Source organism: Tetrao urogallus (assembly GCF_951394365.1).
Source record: "Tetrao urogallus genome assembly, chromosome: 1".
NCBI lineage: Eukaryota > Metazoa > Chordata > Aves > Galliformes > Phasianidae > Tetrao > Tetrao urogallus.
In genome coordinates, this window is record NC_136813.1 from 137,134,953 (window position 1) to 137,154,236 (window position 19,284).

Here is a 19,284-nt window from a genome sequence, read left to right on the forward strand (position 1 = left end):
CACATAACTACAACAGATAGGGCTTTCACTTTGTTGGTGTAAGTCAGATACAGCTCAGAAGTAACTGCCTTTCCCAGTAAGCCTCAAGGGGAACCTCACCCACTGCTCCATCACAAAGACTAAATCACCAGGTCCCCCAGAACAAGGCACTGCAGCACTCCCTTCACCTTTCTCACTCTTAATCTGTTCAACCACAAAACGTCCCTCCCTCTACATACATCTGTAAAAGCAGAGAGAACCCCAAGAAGCCACCAGCCACCCTACAACTAGCCCATCTCCCACCCCAGCACATTTATAACCACCCCACACCTCAGGATCATCACTAATGGGAAGCAGCTGGAGCTCAGCAGCACCTGTGCATGGCTGCCTTTGCTGCTGGTTGGGGTTTTGCTATGGACCTGAATGCTGTGCCTGCAGCCAGCTCTGCTCTGAGTCATCCCTTTGCTTCTGCACTCTCTTCTCTCCTTCAGCTTTGTGGGGAGGTGATGTTTGCTGACAGCCAGGCTGCTTTGTGTTAATCCCACCGGAGATGGAGCCTCTGTGGGCTTTGCTTACATAAATGCTGGATCTGCTGGGGATGGGTCCAGCGCTTCCTCTTTTTTAGGTCTGAATTTAACATCTTGCATTTAGATGTGTGTTAGGTTGGGAAGTATTACAGCCAGCACGGGGAGGTTAGCAGCCTAATTTTTAACCTGCTGGACTTTGTGAGGGGGAATACACAGGCTTGCATGTGGGTTCCATGTATGTGCCCTGGGAGAGGAGGGGATGGCTGTGCCAATGCCAATGGCATGTGCAGGTCATCCAATACTGCTCAGTGGGTAAAGGACAAAGCCTCTGTGTAAAGCTCATCACTTGCCACCTCTGTGAGCCTGCGCTTTGAAGAAGAACCAGAATGAGCTTTAATGAACTGGGAATGAGGTCACAGAAGCCTTTTGGCATCAGGGAGAGCTGCTGAAAGGCCACGCAGAAGTTGGAAGTGATCACAGCCCAGAAGAGATGGGGATTTGTTAGCATAGGCACGTGCTTCCCAGTGCACAGGTTGAGGAGGGTTCCCACCAGAAAACAAAGGGACAAATCAAGCCGAGGTCAGCCTGCCCTTGTACCTGGCCTGTTAGTCAGAATTGAGGGCATTCAGATCTTTGAAGCTGCCCGCTAAGGCTGTGGCAGGCCGTTCACTTGCTGTGAGGAAGACATGCCAGGTGCTCGGTGTTGTACCCACTGCCCTTTACAAACCTTTTATTTTATTTTTTGCATTTTTGCATTTTGTTATTGCCAGGGGCTATGGGAAGCAATTGCCCCAAGAAGGAATATCAACATGAGTGTGAGGAAGGCTTATTTCACATCTAACTAAAATCCACTGTTTTTACTTCTTATTTATCCTGGAGGACTGCTCAAAGATACAGAGACCATGTTCCTGGTTCATGTTCTATGGCATCACGGTCAAAGTGGGGAGATTTAGGTTGGATATAAAGAAAAAGTCTTTTATAGTGAGGGTGGTGAGACACTGGAAAGGGTTGCTTAGTGATGTTAATGCTCTGTCCCTGGAGACCTTCAGGGCAAGGCTGAATAAGGCCCTGGGCAACCTGATGTAGCTGTGGTGTCCCTGTTCATTGCAGGGGAGTTGGACCAGATGGCCTTTAAAGGTTCTTTCCAACTCTAAGGATTCTATGATTCTATGTTTCTTAGAGCTTCATCAGAAGAAGTCTTTTTCCTCCTCATGTGGCCACATTCCTAGAGATGGAGATCTGTTAATTTTGGTGAAGTACAAAAGCAGTGGGCCTTTGCTTTTAAACTCTGCACAGAGATGGAAACGAGCTGTCATCAGCAACATGCAGACAAACATGCCTCAAAGCACAGCTTGGTGCTGCCCATGTGGTGAGAGCAACGTGTGCAGGTATAAGCAGAATTTGGCTTTTCTTTAAAACCCTTCATACACCACCAAAGCACTGTACAGAACTCTTGGTTTTTTTTCTTTGTCCATCATCTGTTGCAGATACCTCTGTCTGCCAACCACCACCCACAGCCGCTCACAGCTCTGCTAGGTGACTTTGCTGTGCTTGTGCTGGTACTGAGAACGGACACGGATGTCACAGAAAAAGAAATGCTGGTGGCACTGCATCGTGAGTTTCTTAATGGAGTACTGAGCGCTCGGAGCTGCTCAGCAGGCAAAAAGTTGGGCAGTTAAAGCCTTTATGGCAATGCTTTCCCTTTAATTGTGGCCTGCTTAATTGGGTAATCCAATTAATCAGAAACTCCCAGGGAAATGGGCTAAGCTTAATGGTGGTAGCATAACGAGGGTGGTAATTACACTGAGACTGGCTGCTGCCGGTGCCTTGGGTGTGTTGGTGTCCCTGTGTTTCTGTCTTGAGCTGAACTCAGAGAACCACAGATTGGCTTGAGTTGGAGGGGACCTTAAAGCCCACCCAGCGGATCAGGCTGCCAGTGGCCTGGCTTTGAACATCTCCAGGGATGGGGCGTGCACAGCTGCTTCTGCCTGTTCCTCTACAACACGTTTCATAGCACATATATACACATACACGTATACATCTCAGTGTCGCCAGCCCCCAGCGGTCCTACGCTCCCCAGGGATCGGGACCTTCGTGAGGAGAGCCCGTCCGGCCGCACGGAGCACCGCCCCCCCCCGCCGATAAGCCCCTCCCGTCCCCTGGGGGCGCGTCCCGCAGCGCCCCGCCCCGTAGCCGCCTCCCGCCGGCGGCCGGCGCTGCTCGGCTGGGCTCTGCGCGGCCATGGTGGAGCGGGCGGACGAGGCGCCGCTGCTCTTCTGGGCCGAGGGCCCGGCTGTATCCGCGCCGCCGCCCGCGGCCGAGGCGGGCGGCGTCGGCGGGCGGCGGCTCGGTGGCGGCTGGAGCGCCGCGCCGTGGGTCTGCGAGGAGGAAGAGGAGGAGGCGGAGGCGGCGGGGCCGCCGCGGGCGGAGGCGGAGGAGGACCAGATCGTGGCCGTCTTCGTGGTCACCTTCGACCCCCGCACGGGTGAGCGCGGCCGGGCGCGGCGGGTCGGTGGCGGCCCGGAGCATCTCCGGTGGCCGTGGCGCTGCCGGGGGCTCTGCCGGCGGAGCCGCGCCGCTCTCGCGCGTCCGTAAGTACGGGCGGCTGCGTGGGGATGCGCGGCCGGTGGCCGTGCCCGACGGCGGTCCTGGGGTGTTGGCAGGAGTGCGGCACGGCCCGGGGCCAGTAGGAAGTTTGGGAGCAGCGTGGGAAGCACAGCAACGCACCCACAGCCCGGCATGGAAACACGGTCCTCTTTTTTTTTTTTTTTTTTTTTTTTTTTTTCTTTCCCTGTCGACGGACGCTTAAGAAATTCCTAGCAAAATAATTCTGATGTAAAGCATGTTGGTTTGTTTTGGTTTTGTGTTGTTTTGTTGATGGAGGGGCTGAGATCAGAAGAGGCCCTGAAAGTGAATGCTGACCCTGCCCGGAGTTGCAGCCCACAGAAGCAATGTGGAGAATGGAGCCCCAGGATGCTGTCGGACCACACGCTGCCAACCTGTGACTGCTGTGCCCTGGGACACTCGAGGGTTCTCAAAACATCACCCATTTTGTGCTGCCACAGGGAGAATCTAGAGGTCACAAGCTTGGGATTCAGCAAAACCCTGAACGAGGTTGGCTGTTGCCTTTCATACTGGAGATGGGGAGGGAGGTGTTTCCCATAAGTACCCAAAACACAGCAGAGTGCGGATGGTGGCAGCAGCTTTCTCTCAATCTGACAGCATATGCCTTCTATGAATTGGGGAGGTTTCCTGGTTGGCAGAAAGCTTGACTTTCTCAGGAGTTTGTCTGGGCCAGCTGTTGCTTTAAATGGAGTCCAGGGAGAGTTGGGCAACAGCTCTTCTCACATCTGATGTGCAGTTTGTGCGGTGTCATCTGCCCAGGAGCAGGCTGCTGTGTCCACTGAGGGTCAGTGTGCTGCTGCCACATAGTGCTGGTGCTGAACACAAGGAGTAACAGGTGAGGATCGTATTGAGATGTCAGCTTCACAGGCTAACTGCTCCACGGAGGATGGAAACCCAGAACAAAACAAAACTGCAGTGAGAGGAGCTTGCTGGCATTGGAAAGACAAATTTCTGGTCAACCATGTCAGGTTGTGCAACCATGTCACTGTAATGGGCATAAGGGTGCCTGGTCCCTGCATGTGACTTGAAGGAGATCATCCATACTGTGTCTGAAACCAGGTTGATGCTGATTAGGAAAAGCACAGCAGCCCTCCTGTGGAAGCCTGCTCAGGCACATGAAAGGCAGAACTCTTGGCAACGTCTGCTCAAATACTGGCAAGCAGTAGCATGAGGGATCTTTTCCTGTAGAAGGAACATGTGGTGACTGCACTAACAAAGGCTCTAGCAGTTTCCCTCCTAAATTTGAAAGTGCTCAAGGACCACAAGCTTGGTATTTCTGGCAATTGCATGTCCTGGGTTCACAGGGGTAGGTTATGGGGTTGCCAATTCACAAATATGGTTCCAATGTCCCTGGGACTTTTTGTGTGCTGAACCCAGAAGTCAGAGGCAGCCTCTAACCCAGCAGTGCTCTCCCTATTTCCAGCACGGTGAACCTGTGGGACCTGACAGAGACCTCCTCATGGCTATTAAAAGGAGAGCAGAATGGTGGCAGGCCAGGAGCCAACCGTGCTGCCTTCTCTTTGCTCCCTGCCCTGTAGCAGCCCTCTCCTTAAGGGAGTAAAGAGTTGAGAATATTCTGACACTTGAAAAAGTGTGAGCACCTGGTCTGTGACAACACATCCCTGCAAAGACTGCAGTCAAAAGGTGCTTCCGTGAGGCTGCTGAACTTCCCAGTGCTTTTGTTCCCTGGGACAGACAAGATTACCTTGGGCAGCTGCTGAGACATATCCGGTAGGTGTGACCTACTTGGCATTAGGCTCCACATGCACTCCTACACTCATACCTGCCTTGGGTAGGTACAAAAAAAGAAACAGGACAATAAATTTTGCTTTAAAAAAATAAAAAAAAGGTGAAGTGAATCCAATGCTACTTTCACTTTTCTGGAATACTGGAAAAGAAGCTGAATCTTCTTAGCCCTCTTTCTGTGATGGAGATAATAGTCAACTTTGTGGAGTTCCTGCACAGCCTGTTGGCTTAGTGGGTGATAGGAGTAATGGGAAACATAAGGGAGAAGTGAGAGAAGGAATCAGTTGCCCACCAGAAAGCATGTAAATATTCTGATTTTCTGTTCCACTTTTCTTCCACATGGGAAACTGAGCCATAACACAGTGAGATCTCACCTGGTGCAGCTCCTGTCCCAGTACAACACAGAAGCAGTGCAAAGACCAGCACCCTGAAGACTTTGGGAAACATCTACTGGCGAGGACGGCCAGGTGGTGACTTTACTGCAGCCATCAGGTGCTGGTGTCATTGGTGAGAGGGAAGAAAAGAAGAGCAGAATTGGAAGAACATCCTTAACTTTGCATGCCAGCAACTGACAGTGCTGTTTCTGACCGACCTGGTGCTGGGAGAGCTCCCACAAGATCTCCAGATTTGTCTCCTGCCAAAGCCTCTCTCAAGTTCAGATCTCACTTGGAAAGTTTCCTGCACGCACGAGAGCTGCCGTATGCAGAGGAAGGCAAATGCTTCCTGTTTCTCTACAGCATGGCTGTCCTCCCTCCTCCTGTTTCTCATGCAGGCAGGCAGTTGCCGCCGCGTCCTTTGTTTGCTCTGTTTCACCAGACTGACTTTGAGTCTTTTTATCTCCGCCTTGGCTCTCCGGCTGCCACGTCGCCTGTACGTTCATAGGGCACGGCGGTGTGAGGAACTGCCAGGAGTGCAGGTGTGGGCTGTTGATGTCAGCCTGTAGCTACAAAGCCCAGGGTAAATAGCTATGTGACATGCAGTAGGTCTTGTGGGTACGCAGCAGATAAGAATCTGCTCAAGATGCCTTTTCCTTTCTTAGCGTTGCAGCACACAGGTTGTCTGAGCCGTGTCCACACCAACATCTCCGTACCTGGCAGACAGCAGAGCTCCTGATAAACAAAACAAAGTTACTTTCCTTTGCTCCGTGGTGCTCTCTTGCTTGTTGATACATGAATATAGAGCTGATGACCGACGCGTGATTCTCTGTGGTGCAATCCTTAAAAGAGGATCTAGCTGTAACCACAGCCTTGTGGTTAGGAGGCAATAGTCATTCCCTTACTCTGTCAAGGAAGGGTCCTGTGCCTTTAAAAAACAAAACCCCCACAGAACAAAAGCCAACATCTATATATAATATGCAAAACCTACAGGGGACCGTGCAATGGCATGATGTCACCGCTTCCCTCTGCCAGCCTTTCACTCTTGTTAAAGGCAAAGGCGCGTTGTGGTGGAGCACGGGATGGCACAAGCTGCATGGCTCAGCCAGCCCATTGGGGAGCTGTGTGCCTGTGGGCAGGCAGAGCCAGGGTACCACATCTCTCCTGGTGCCACGCTGTTGTTTTTTGAAGTCCCAGGCAGGGCTGGGGGAGGTCTGCTAAATACAATATCCATGGGGAGAAAAAATAGCCTATTTAAATGTCAACAGCTCAACTGAATGTGAATTTGCATGCGTGTACTTAAGCAGTATGAGTAATAACACAGCAGACAGGTCTCAGAGATATTTAAATCACAGGCCTCTATTTCTAACAGCCTTGGCTAAGTGTAGAGCCCTGCCAAATGTATGCAGTGTCTACGTGGGGGGATGCTTGTCCCCACGAGTGCCTGTGCCATTGCTTTAAGCAAGTATCCTTTGTTTTTTAAAACTAAATTGCATTATTTCAAATTCACATTTCAACTACTGGCAGAAGCTAGAGCGTATGTTGTTGCAGTAAGAGTGTCCAGGTGAACAAGGTAGGCTCTGAAGGGCTGTAATGGGAAAGCCTAAGAAGGGCCCATTTTTACTCATGGGCAATAACATGGCAAGGCAGGTCTTGGTCTGCTCCAGGGACCTGTTACAAATTCTCTGATACCATCTGTTCTAGGACTGGGCTCTTCAGGTGGCCCTTTCCACTGAACAACTGCATGCCATCTGGCTGGGTTGCCGGGTGACATCAGTGTGATAATCTTTATCTAACGTGTAACCTGTGTGCTTTTTTTTTGTTTGGTTACTGTTGCATGTACAAACATGCAGTGCCTGGATCTCCTCCTACCCTTAAAATAAATAAATAAATAAATTCTAGGGAGTAGTGATGATCAGGATGCTGGCTTAGGTAGGGGCTCCTCTTTCAGCAGTCCTATCCTGCATAGCCACAAGAAGATACTGCTGTTATGATCTATCACATAAACTCATCCTATGGAGCAGCAGTCTACACATAGGGTTCTTTCTGTATCCATATTACAGCTTATTCACTATCAGAGTACCTGGTGAGGCAGAGTGGTAGCTGCTCTGTGACAAAGCATGTGAAGGATAAATACTCAAAATAGCACTAAGTTCCAAAACAGTTCTCTAGTACCTGGGTGTTGTGCTGCAAGAAGTGAAGTTTGCAAGAGATACAGTAGAGTATCGCAGCCTCTGTCCAGGACAGAGGGAGTTCTGGAGCAGTGTTATTTCAGAATTACCAGCATAGATCTGATGTAAAAGCAGCAGCTGGCTATTGCTGGTGTTGACCTTTCACTAATGAGCACCACATCTGCATTTACCCAAATAAATGTGCTTATTTTCAGGCAACATGGTAGAGTGGTGTTTACCTCAAGATATTGATTTGGAAGGTGTGGAATTCAAATCCATGGCAAGTGGGTCCCACAAAATCCAGTCAGACTTCATGTGAGTATTCCTGAGCTGGGTTACTTCTTCCTTCTCTTGGCTCTACATCTACATCACCATCCTTAACTCACAACGTGCAAGGAAAACACCACCTATGAAGTTAAATTCCTGCACTGCACTGCTGCTGACCTGTGCTGCACTAAGCCAGATACTGTTCAGATACACTCAATACTGTATCCAGTACCAGCTGGCTGTATGGGATCTGCTGTGTGACAGCTGTGGCTGTGGAGGTCAGCCAGCTTCTCATGGGTGTGCAGTGTTAATGCTTATTGGGCAAATCATGCTGCACTGCAAGTGTATGTCAGCAGAGACCTATGGTGAAGGAGAGGAAATGGCAGAAGTAAAATAGGAAGAAGTTTGCAGGATCAGAACTTAGAGATTCTATGGTTCTTAATTCTGTCAGCACTTTAGGATCCTTTAACTGTGATAAACAGTCCTCAGTCACTTTCTTCACCCCTGGTTCCTTCCTACAGTGGAAAGACTGATGGCTAGTTCTGCATTCTCACGCTTTTACTAGCCTACTGTTGCAATGCAGCAATGTTTTGCAATGAATTGCAAAGTTACTGTTCCTTGTGGTCAGAAGTAACTGTTACTTTCTCAAAGGCATGTAGATTTGCACTCAACTGGAGTAATGCTTCCACATGCTGGCACCCAAAATATGACTAAGTACCTAGACTCTGCTCACAGCCTCATGCATTCCAGGCTCTTCCTAAGAACAGTACTGTGCCGATTGGGTCCTGCATCCCCTATTGGTCTTTCAAGTTCTTTCCCTCCTTGCTGTCATGTTGTGATGTGGTTGGTAAGGTGCTGGTAGTAGCAGCACTAGAAACTCTACCCTTCCATGGTCCAGTCCTGTTGAGGGCCAGCTCTCAATCCTTCAGATAGCAGAGTGAGATCTCAGAGGTTTTCTTAAAGAAGTAACTGTGTTCCAAAAATCAGTATTTTTGCTGGTAGGATATTTTTCTTTCATTCCCTTCCCTTCTTTTAACATTAACTCTTCTGTGAAATGTTTGTCCCCAGTTATTTCCGGAAAGGGCTCTGTTTTGGCCTGGCCTGCTTTGCCAACATGCCTGTGGAGAGTGAGTTAGAGCGTGGTGCTCGTATGAAGTCTGTGGGGATTCTGTCTCCTTCTTACACCCTGCTTTATAGGTACATGCACTTCCTGGAGAACCAGGTCAGGTAAGTTTCCTTGGGGATGGAACTGGCTGCTCCCCACCTGGGAAAGGTAACATTGCCTCGGTGGAGAGCGGTCTTAGATGTGTGAGAACTAGAGTGGAATGCTGAGTTATAACTTTGCTGAATGTCTGGTTCACCAGAGAGGGGGTACAATTCACAATGGAGAAAGGATGAAGGAACTGATTTAGCAGCAGACTCTTCACTGCTAGCAGGCTATCAAATGCTATCCAAACCCTACTTCTTCTGAAGCACTGTGGGGATGTAACTGTTACAGGAAAGGACAAGAAGTTAGTGTCCTCTTGTTGAGAGGACGAGTTTCTCTCTTGTCCTTCTGAAAACTATTTTACTGAGAGCTCACAAGAGGCTTCTAAGCCTGTCACTGTGATTCTGGCTCTGTGCTTGCCTCAGCTGTGTTCAGTGAGCTGGTCAGTGGGTCAGGCAAATGGGTTTGGTAGAAAAGAAAGCTGATTCTACCTGAGCACATTTTGAAAGAGGATCAGTCCTATACATAAATCAGTCCTATACTATAAATACATAAAGTTCACTGTCTGCTTCAATCCTGCTTGTTCATTGCACAGAAAGCTGGTGTTATTCCTCATGCACAGACTGCCCTTCTAGATTGTCTGTGCAACTGAGGCACCCGGGGCTACTCTGCTACTTCCAAAAGCAGATACCGGCTTGGGGCAAGGCATTGAATAAATAGAGTTTGGAGGCACTACAGGTCTCTCGTTTCTCTTCCAGACACCAGCTGGAGATGCCAGGGCACTACTCCCATCTAGAGGCATTCTATGATGACAAGAAAGGTGTTCTCCCTGACAGCAAGGGCACCACCACCTCCCAGCAGCCGGTCCACTGGCTGCCATCCATCCACAGATACATGTATCCTGAGATGAAGGTGAGGCAGGTGCTCTGAGGCTTGTGGGAACATGCACTGTGCTGCTGCTCCTTACTGGTGTCTTGTACTTCTTTATGTAAGAAGTCACTCCAGCACTTCGCAGGCTGCTTTAGATGAGACTGACTTGGGCTATTACAAGCTGCAGTTCTCTGTCATTGCCACGTGCTGGTCTTGCTCCCACATTTAGACTTAGCATCTGTGCATGTGTCCCAGTGTCACCTCTAAGCTGTTCTCTTCTCTTTCCCTCCACCTGCAGATCACACACCCTGCTGGCTGTATGTCTCAGTTCATCAAATTCTTTGGTGAGCAGATTCTTGTCCTCTGGAAGTTTGCCCTGCTGCGCAAGCGCATATTGATATTTTCACCACCCCCAGTTGGAGTTGTTTGCTATAGAGGTATGTTTCCAGGGACACCACAGAGCTATACAGTAGGCTAAAGAGCTGCCAAATTGCCTGTGGGTACTGAGAGGAGAGACGTCACGCAGGTCTTAAAAATCCATCACAGCCATTCTTTGTGGGGGATAAAGTTTGCCTTGAACGTATCTATTTTTTTTTTTTTACAAAACACTTTTCTTCAAGTCTTTGGGCTAAGGGCATACCTGGCATTTTCAAACACTGGAAAATAAGACTGCCGAATGAATTTCTGGAATCTGGAACATGGGATTCTGGTGGGAGAACTGATTATTTCCTATCCAAAATAGCATGTTCCCACTTGAGATTTTCTGGTGTCCAGGGGCGTTTCAAAGCTCTAACCACTGTTTACATAAGAGCATGTGGGAGAACTGAGTAAGCAGGGCTCATAATGCCCTTGCAGGGAGTACATCTCAGCACTTACTTCTCTCATCTGCAGTGTACTGCTGCTGTTGCCTTGCCAACGTTTCTCTACCTGGTCTTGGAGGAACTGTCCCAGAATCCAAACCATTCTTCTATGTGAATGTGGCAGACATAGAAATGCTGGAGACAGAAGTATCATATGTGGCCTGTAAGTATGATGGATTTGGCAGACCTTATCTTAATTTCAAGCTGCAAAATATCCAGAGGTTCCAAGCTGTGGATTAAAACTGTTGAGAGATAAGACATGCTAGGATTAACTATCTACAAAAGCGGAGAGAGCAGTTGGTCTGCAGGGAAAGCAATATGCTGTTTTGAAAAATCCCATCTGATTTTGGCAGGTACAACAGAAAAGATCTTTGAGGAGAAACGGGATCTCTATGATGTCTATGTAGACAACCAGAATGTGAAAACACATCACGAGCATCTGCAGCCACTCCTGAAAATTAACAGTGCTGACAAGGAGAAATACCGACGGCTTAATGACCAGAGGTAATAACAGAGATCTGAGCGGTCCTGGTTCTGACAGGAATGTGATGTTAGGATGTCTTTCTGTTATTCAAATTTTCTACTGCTTCAGCTCACCTGAGACTCTGGTTCCACTGTAGCTGATTAGTATGAGAGTCCCTGGGTACTCTGCACATGTATAATCACTCCACCAGTGAACTGGTGAAACAGACAGAAGGCAGGAGGAGAAGCAGAGGTTGCGATGTATTACTGATCAGTATCAGAAGTGAAAATATTACCCTTATGCCATGACTTTTAGCCCAATGCCTTATAAAGACTACCTTGTTGCCTCAGGGCAGTGGTGCTAACTGGACTGTCTCCAAGAAACAGACGTGAAGTCTTCAGCGTTAACTGTTTGCTTGTAATGCTTTTGGGTTCACTGGAGGTATGTGCATTTAATCTGTCTCCCTTCTCTCAGGCAGATGTTAATGTATTCTCAAGAGGTGGGTGAGGACTGTAGCTCCTGTGAAGAGGATCTTTTCATCTTGTGAGTGGCTACTCTTAATGCTTAGTTGGTTGCTGTTGGGATTAAGAAACACATTTCACTGATTTCATGTTGTGCTTGCTTAGCATATTATGAAACACCATGGTCAGTGTAATTCCGTGTTCCCTGGGGAATCCAAGAGCCAAACTGGTTCTTATTCTTCAGATCATCTTCCTTGCAATTTGAGAAACCAAAAGCAGCCATGTTTGTCTCCACTGGGGTCTCTTAGATGCTAGAAGGGGAAAGGAAATTTTTGAAATGTACTCAGAAGTGCAAGAATCCCCTTCCAGTTCTGAAAGCATAAGCACCACACAACTTCTCATGCCAGAAACACGTGACTTGGGAAAGCACCAACATCTGTGAGGGAGGTACAGAGCAGAGGTAAGATCTGAGCATGGAGAATCAGCCCACTGGCGCAGCAGGCTCTGTAAATGGGAAACGGAGGAACCAGAACAGGGTGTAGAGTATGAGCTAGAGAATTAGATGGAAACCACACCTGTAACACCTCTGAAGCTTTTCACTGCCTATTGCTACTGTGTCACACTGTGTAGCTGCTGGGAAATTATAGGATGAAAATGTGTTAGACCACCAGGGCAGAACTTAGTGTGGTGCTGCACAGATGTAGTCAGAACTCTTCTTGCAAAGCCTCCTGTATTCCTAGGAAAGCCGTAGATAAGAAGTAGCCCTTACTGCGCCTGTGTTCTCCTCCAATAATGGCGAATTATTTACTCAGTGGCATGCTAGATGGATAAAAACATTGTTTCCTCCTTTGCTCTCTGGGAGACATAGGTCTGATGTACCCACTTAGTTACCACAAAGTACATGTTAGCTTACAATGTTGCTTTCTTCTGAAGAGGCAAATGGCTACTGCAAATCAGCCGGATAGAAGCATCACTGTAAATTAAAAGTTGGATGGACGGAAATCTACTACAGCATCACCAAGTTAGTAGGATGTAGGATTACAATGGCCTAAATTGGTGCTCTGTTGCCTGTTTGGTAAATATGCTGTCTTTTGGGGGTTCACTGCCATCATCTCAGCTGACTTTATCTTTTAGGTTTTTTATGGAGCAGAACAACCGCATATTTCAGACACTGATGGAGGTGTCAGCCAGCCAGGACAAGACCCTGACAGCTGACCACGCACGAGGCATGGGCCTGGATCCCCAGGGGGATCGAAGTTTCCTTATGGACCTACTGGAAGTGTATGGCATTGATGTTATGCTAGTCATTGACAACCCCTGCTGCACTTAAACCAAGAGGAAGAGAAACGGGGAGCAAAGATCGCTTTTCAAAGATTACCAGACATTGCTTAGCAGCATCACTGGAACTCACCGCGGCCACTGGATGGAACTCATTTTATTTAATAACTTTATATGGAAAGTATTTATAATTTAAAAGAAAATGTGATTGTATTTTTACCCCCTTGATTTCCCCAAGGTGTACTCACTCCCGGTTTTTTGTTTGTTTTCATCTCCTATTCTTTTTCACTTGTGTTTTTTGTTTTGTTTAGATAGGACCAGTGGCATCTCTGCACCAACCCTCACTGGTGCCAGTGAGCTAGGTTTTGCCTCCTCTGGATGCGTGAGGGCTGAAGACTTCAGGAAAGCACTTTGTCTGATGGGGACCAATGTGAAATGCTGCCGCTGAGCTCTCAAGACTTGGCTGGAAAACTCTACTGTCATTCCCTCTTCCACTTGACTGAAGAGAGCTTCAGCACAGGCTGTTAGTGTTCCAGTATCATAAAACATCTCCTGTTCCACCGTGTTTACGGGTGAGGACAGTTAAACAAATGATGAAGACCGGGACTCCTTTAAACACTTCTCACTCAACTTTTAGCAGCTGAAGTGGAAGAAAGCCACCCTTCCTCATCAATGGCTGAAACAAATTTGGGGTAAAGGGGTGCTATAGGATCTTATGACTTTGCTTACCAGAGTGGTACTGTTTCATTTCCAGCACTTAAGGTGCAAACAGTCTATAAGACTATACCTGCCTATCTCACAGCTGGAGAAGAGCACTATCTCTACTTCATCCCTCCTTCCGTTACCTCTGGTTTTCAGTTGTATTGAACCTGCTGATTTGGGTTAATATCTTCAAACCAGCAAGACATCCTCACATTGAAGAGGGTTCAACACCACTGAGCGGCCTTGCGTTGCTATGCTCTCCAGTCTCAGTTCAGATGATGCTGGGCAGGATTACTTTGAAGAAGTATGCCCCCAACTAATGTCACTAGATCTTCCTTTGTAGCAGACAGTACTTGCCACTCCTTTGTTTCAACACTGTCTGCCACTCCTCCTTTGTCAAGCAGCCTTCAGAACTGCCTCCTCTGTCCTTGTCTTTGAGTATGAGACAGAGAGCAGTATGTGACCTTCTAGCTGGAATGACTTTAAGGCTTACAGGAAGTTCCCCTGGAGTTTGGTGTTGCTAACTGGCTGGAAGCAATGGCTAACAGCAAGCGTTTTTCTACCTGGACAGACCAGTGTTTTCTCATTCTTTTGCTGGGGAAAGAGCAGGATTCAGTTTATACAGGGCCAGAGGTTTTCTCTAGAAAGTCTATGCCTGTGAAGGGTAATCCTTTTGCCACACAAAGTCCAAGAATGGAACTATGGTTGTGACATAGTATTTTGTCCGAAATCCTTTAGCCAGTAGTAGCATCATCTTTAAGCTAACTGTTCATTTACCATTATAGCTACTTAGTTGCTCCCTCTACCAAGGGACTTCAGCACCTTAGAGCCTTTCTGCAGTTTGTAGAGATGCAAACTGTAGCTGGTGTTATACATTTACCATAGCATTTTATACAATGAGACAGCACCTGAACCTCTGATGTCTTCTTAAAACAATTGAAGCAAGTGTTCCCCAAGTGGACTCCTTATGGATTGTGTCCCTCTGCAAGGAAAGAGGTTGGCATTTTTTTCTTGAAAGCTATCTGCAGCAAAGGAGTAGTTTTGCTTGCTGTGGATTCAGAAGTTTCCATGAGATGTGGGATCAGAGGCCTCACAAGATTTATTGCACAGTTCATTGGTATGAACTTAAGCGGATTATGTTCTCGTGACCTGTGTCCAAACAGTTGCTCCCCAACTTGCTTTTCAGGACTTGGAATGCTTTTCTACAGGGGAAGACACTGTTGCTTATACTGCCAGTTTTGGTGGGTTTTGCTTGTTTGTTTTTCATTCAGGAAAGGTTTTGTTTTTAGATTGGTACCCATGGCATAAAAGTGACTCACCACCTCTATGCCTTCTAGCTTCCACTTCAGTTCTAACACGCTGACTACAGTGAAGACCTCTGGGGATGTTTGGCATACATCATAGTGCTGTGACTTAATTTCCTTCAGATATTAAAAAAAAAGAACTGAAACTACTTTCCAACAATTTTTTTCATTTTCTGTGTAGCTTAGCTGTGATCAGCTGTTGATGACTTTCTGTTCTCTTTGGTATTAGTAATTTTTTTGCTGAACCAAACAGGAACAAACCTTTAACTTGTCATGAAAGTTTCAAAGCCTCAAAGTTTTTCTAACAAACTGAATTACAGCACCTTGTTCACAAGCTGTCAGAACATCAGGGCCATGAGACAGCAAGCAGAACCTCCTGGCTTGATCATTTAACTTTTATTTAACCTCTGCTTTTCAAAAACTAAGTCTTCAGTTGTCAGCTAGAGTGTGGGTGCAGTAGCAGCAAAGCAAGCATTTTACTGTAAAATTAACATTCATGTTGCATCCCAGCTCGATAGCTTCAGCCCATGTTGCTCTTGTAATTTTGTTTCTCTACCGCCTTTCTTGGAAGGAACTCAGAAGTATCCAAATAGAAAACGGAACAAAAAGACTTATCTATCCTTCCTCATTTCTTTGCAAATGAACTCTTCGTCCACAGTGTCTTTTATAATACAATAGATACTGCTTTTACTTGATGTTGCACACAGAAAATCCTAGATAGAGCAGTATGAAATACAAAAGAATGGCTATAGCCTGTGCCACTAAGACCTGTTTAACAGGCTGGTTTTGTTTCCTAGCCTTTGAACCAATTTCAATTTTCAATTGAATTTTATCTGTTCAGGAGCTAACTAACTGTTTTACTTTGAATTAAGTACAGATGTTTTAATAGCTGCTTTTTTGAATACTGGCAGCTGGAGGGGAGTCAGTTATTTGGTATGTTTTAAACTAAAAGAGAAAGAAAAGTATGCCATAATGTAGGATATTGACAAGCACTGTAAGATCTTCTTTTCCAGTTGAAGTACTTTGCCTTTACAGTGGTGCCTTTAATCTCTGATGTCTCTAGTTGGTTGTAAGTAATCAGAGGCCACGTTAAATAGTGATTCTAGAAACCATGTCTACCCGGTGCCCCAGTAAACAGGCTGGTGTATTTCTTTCCCCCATTGCCTTCCTGGTACAGCAATTATAGGAAAGAGCAAGAACTTCACAGTTGCATCTGTAGTTGTACTGGACACGTGTAATTAAGTAATGAATTATTATTATTTTTACTATCTGGAGTAGAGGGTAAAGCTCAGAGGAAAAATAAATGCTAGGTTTTTTAAATCTCAGTAGGTGATACACAACATTAGACATTTAAATCATGAGAAAATCTCACTGCAAGTGTAGGACAAGCAGCACTGAGCCAAATACAGCTAAGAACAACAGTGGATGCTAAGAGAGAGGCACTGTTCAGAATTAGATTTCAGATTCATCTTAGACACATGCCAACACACTTTTCTAGCTTAAAGGTTCTATCACCTTTTCAACAAAGTAGCTTTACTGTACATGCTCACCAAGTAAAGCAGCGTTGTTATGACACTTCTCACTTCTTCCATTTTAAGTGCCAAAGTTCATGGGCAAGAAGTTAGGAGTAACAGTGGCTCTCAGGTGGCAAAGGACAGGCATGCTTTGGGAGGGAGAAAGGGAGTGGTTTCTGAAACAGCAGGGCAAAAGTACTCTGTCCTCTTGTGTTTACATAGCATGCTAACTACCCTAAATTCTCTCACCACAGCTGTAACTTCTAATTTAGCTGATGTTGATTTTGGGGTTTTTTTTTGCTCCTTCTCACCCCCAAGCTAATGGTCTGGTGAGGGTGGGAGATAACAACACACTGGTGGGTTTGTTTTTTTTTTTTTTTAGAGGGACTGGAATGTTTTGACATCACAGAATGGCCTAATGGCAGCGAACTGGGATTTCGGATCCTGATTAATGCAGCATGCCATTCAAATGGAAATGAGTAATTGTGGTTAAAATAAACAGGTGCCTTGGGCTGGTTCATTATTAGGTTGTTATCTTCATTTTTATTTATGTTACACCATTTTAAGCCCTTCTAGAATGTACTGGATGTTGAAGCCAGGATAAATGTTCTCATGGAGTGGGACCCACAGTTCTCCTCCTTCCTGTCTTGGGGTTCATACAAATAAAGCTGTTTGTCTTGCTGTCACGTAGAAACATGAGAACAGAGTCCTTTCCTCTACACTGTTGGTAGTAGGTTCAGCCTACATTTACTTTATGTTATGATTTCCTCACATTTTTCCCTCTGAATGTTGCAATTCAGATATCTAGAACCACTTCATACTGAGAGACCTCTAAATTGTGAAGGAAGGGAAAAAAAAAATCACTTGAATGACATTTAAATAAGCTATTCAACTTGCATTGATATAAGCATTTAAATATCAGCCTGTATTTCAGACTGGCCTTGATACTTCAACATCAGCACAGCATTATCAGCACTAATTTCAGGGTCTGAAAAGTGCTCTTGGTTACCCTTGAGCAAAGAATCACACTGTTCAGAAGCCATGGATCTGGTAGTAGGTAAGGGAGTGAATCATTTTCCCCTTGAAATGGTCCAGATGAACCAGAAGCTGTAGGTATCACTTAGCCCCTTTAAGTAGGCTGGTTGTAGTTATAAGAGCTCTGGTGTTATTTGCATCTCGCAGATGTGTGGTTGTTCCCACAGGCCTGTGGCTGTGTAGTAGAACTGCTTACTAATACATAGGTATTTTTTAAAACAATTAAAGCTTACCTTTCTGAAATGGCTGCTGCCTTGTCTTTCCTGCTACTTGGGCAAAAACACTGCTAATTTTCCTATGGAAGCCTCAGCTTCAGGAAAAACTCGGTGAGAACTGCCCCTGACATTGGCTGCAGAACAACATTCCAGGTGTCTCTGTGGCAAGTAAAAAGAACAGAGTGCAGCCAAGGTGTCTGAGTGACCCAGGGAGCTGCAGGGCACTTGTGTTTGTAGATCCAATAAAGACAGCTCAATGCAGGCTTTGTAAGCAGCACTATCATTACAAACATCTAACAGGCCTCTGCTCTCCTTTATCATAGTCAATAAAGGGTTTAGTGCTTAGGTAATGAGTTTCTTCCCCCTACAGCCAAGGAAAGGTCAGCATGCAGTTTGGTTCCAGCATCACCCAGAAAACCAACCTATTTCTGCCCTTTCAAAGCATTTTGATTTCAGCACGCTGACAGCAGAGGATGCTGTTGCAGCAGCATGCAGCCAGGATGCTGTCTTAAAGAAAGTGACTGGAAATCGATTCGCTAATGTCCTTACTTTGACTACAGCAAAGAATCAACAGATGAATTTAGACTAGGCATGGTGACTATGTACAAACAGCAATCACATTAGAAAAAATAATGATCAATTGTTCTCAAGTAAACAAGGCAGAATCAAGTAAACTTGTAAGTTATAATAAAGCCTACAGATAACCTTGCTGAAGTCAATAACATTTCCTTTCAGCAATTAAAGTGAAGCTATTTAAAAAAAAAAAAAAAGCTCAAAATCAACAAAGCCAATTATGGAACTGGGGCTCAAAGGGATGTAGGCTGCATAAGGAGTGATGAGCACTGTTTATGTTAGTGAGAAAAGCAACCAGGTACAATTAATATTAAACGTTATTTGGAAGCCCGTACTTGTCTTATGCTGCTACAGGAACAAAAGAAATACTTACAAGAAAGGCTCATTTGGCTTGAAGTCTTTCCACATGGACTTCATACAGCTCCAAGTCAATGGTGATTCTCCAGTGTGCTTCTGTGTAACATACCTAAACATACCTAAACTAAAAGAATATATTTCTACTATGTTATTAACTAAAGCTCTGTACTGTTGAATCTGGCAAGGTGAAGAAGAAACAAAGATCTTACCTAGATACATACATACTGAGCGTTTTCAAACTTCCTTTGAAATCATGTCACTGATCTCCAATTTATTTTGGGACAGGTTAGATAACCATTCAGCTGTTTCATATAACAATTCCAACATTTCACATCCTTAGCATTAGACCGCACCCAAAACAAATTTTTCCAAGATCCCAGCTTTCCTGAGATTTATACATAGATAATGTAAACTCTTACAACACGAGGACAAATACTCTTTCTTTTTGCTTCAACATACAATTGCATTAAAGCAGTAGCATTTGGCATTCACCACTCAGCCTGTAGTGCTGTGAATGGAACATTATTGGCTTCAGGGGAAAAAAAAATGCCATCAAGTTAACATGCAATTCTTAGAATTCTAACTTGCACTTTCAAACCCCTTGAGACTAGCCAAATAGCCACCTTCAATGGAAGTACCTTGTGCATAAAGTAGCTGAATGGCTTGTTAATCTGGTGGGGTTAATCCAGTTAGTGAGGACAGCCTTGAAGAGAACCTGGCAGGAGTGGGGAAGAGTGGCCCTTTTGATATTAATTC

The 19,284-nt window shown here is 45.8% G+C and overlaps 1 protein-coding gene across 1 annotated transcript; it reads left to right on the forward strand.

Annotated features, from left to right (window-relative positions):
* Positions 1 to 2,747: 2,747 nt before the first annotated feature.
* DENND11 (DENN domain containing 11) lies at positions 2,748 to 12,880 on the forward strand (the record flags this gene model as incomplete). Its single annotated transcript, XM_079549654.1, has 9 exons — positions 2,748 to 2,991; positions 7,638 to 7,737; positions 8,758 to 8,916; positions 9,655 to 9,808; positions 10,065 to 10,203; positions 10,658 to 10,789; positions 10,980 to 11,130; positions 11,564 to 11,632; positions 12,685 to 12,880. 9 exons carry the CDS (start codon positions 2,748 to 2,750, stop codon positions 12,878 to 12,880), a joined length of 1,344 nt encoding a protein of 447 aa, XP_079405780.1.
* Between the last annotated feature and the right edge of the window lie 6,404 nt (positions 12,881 to 19,284).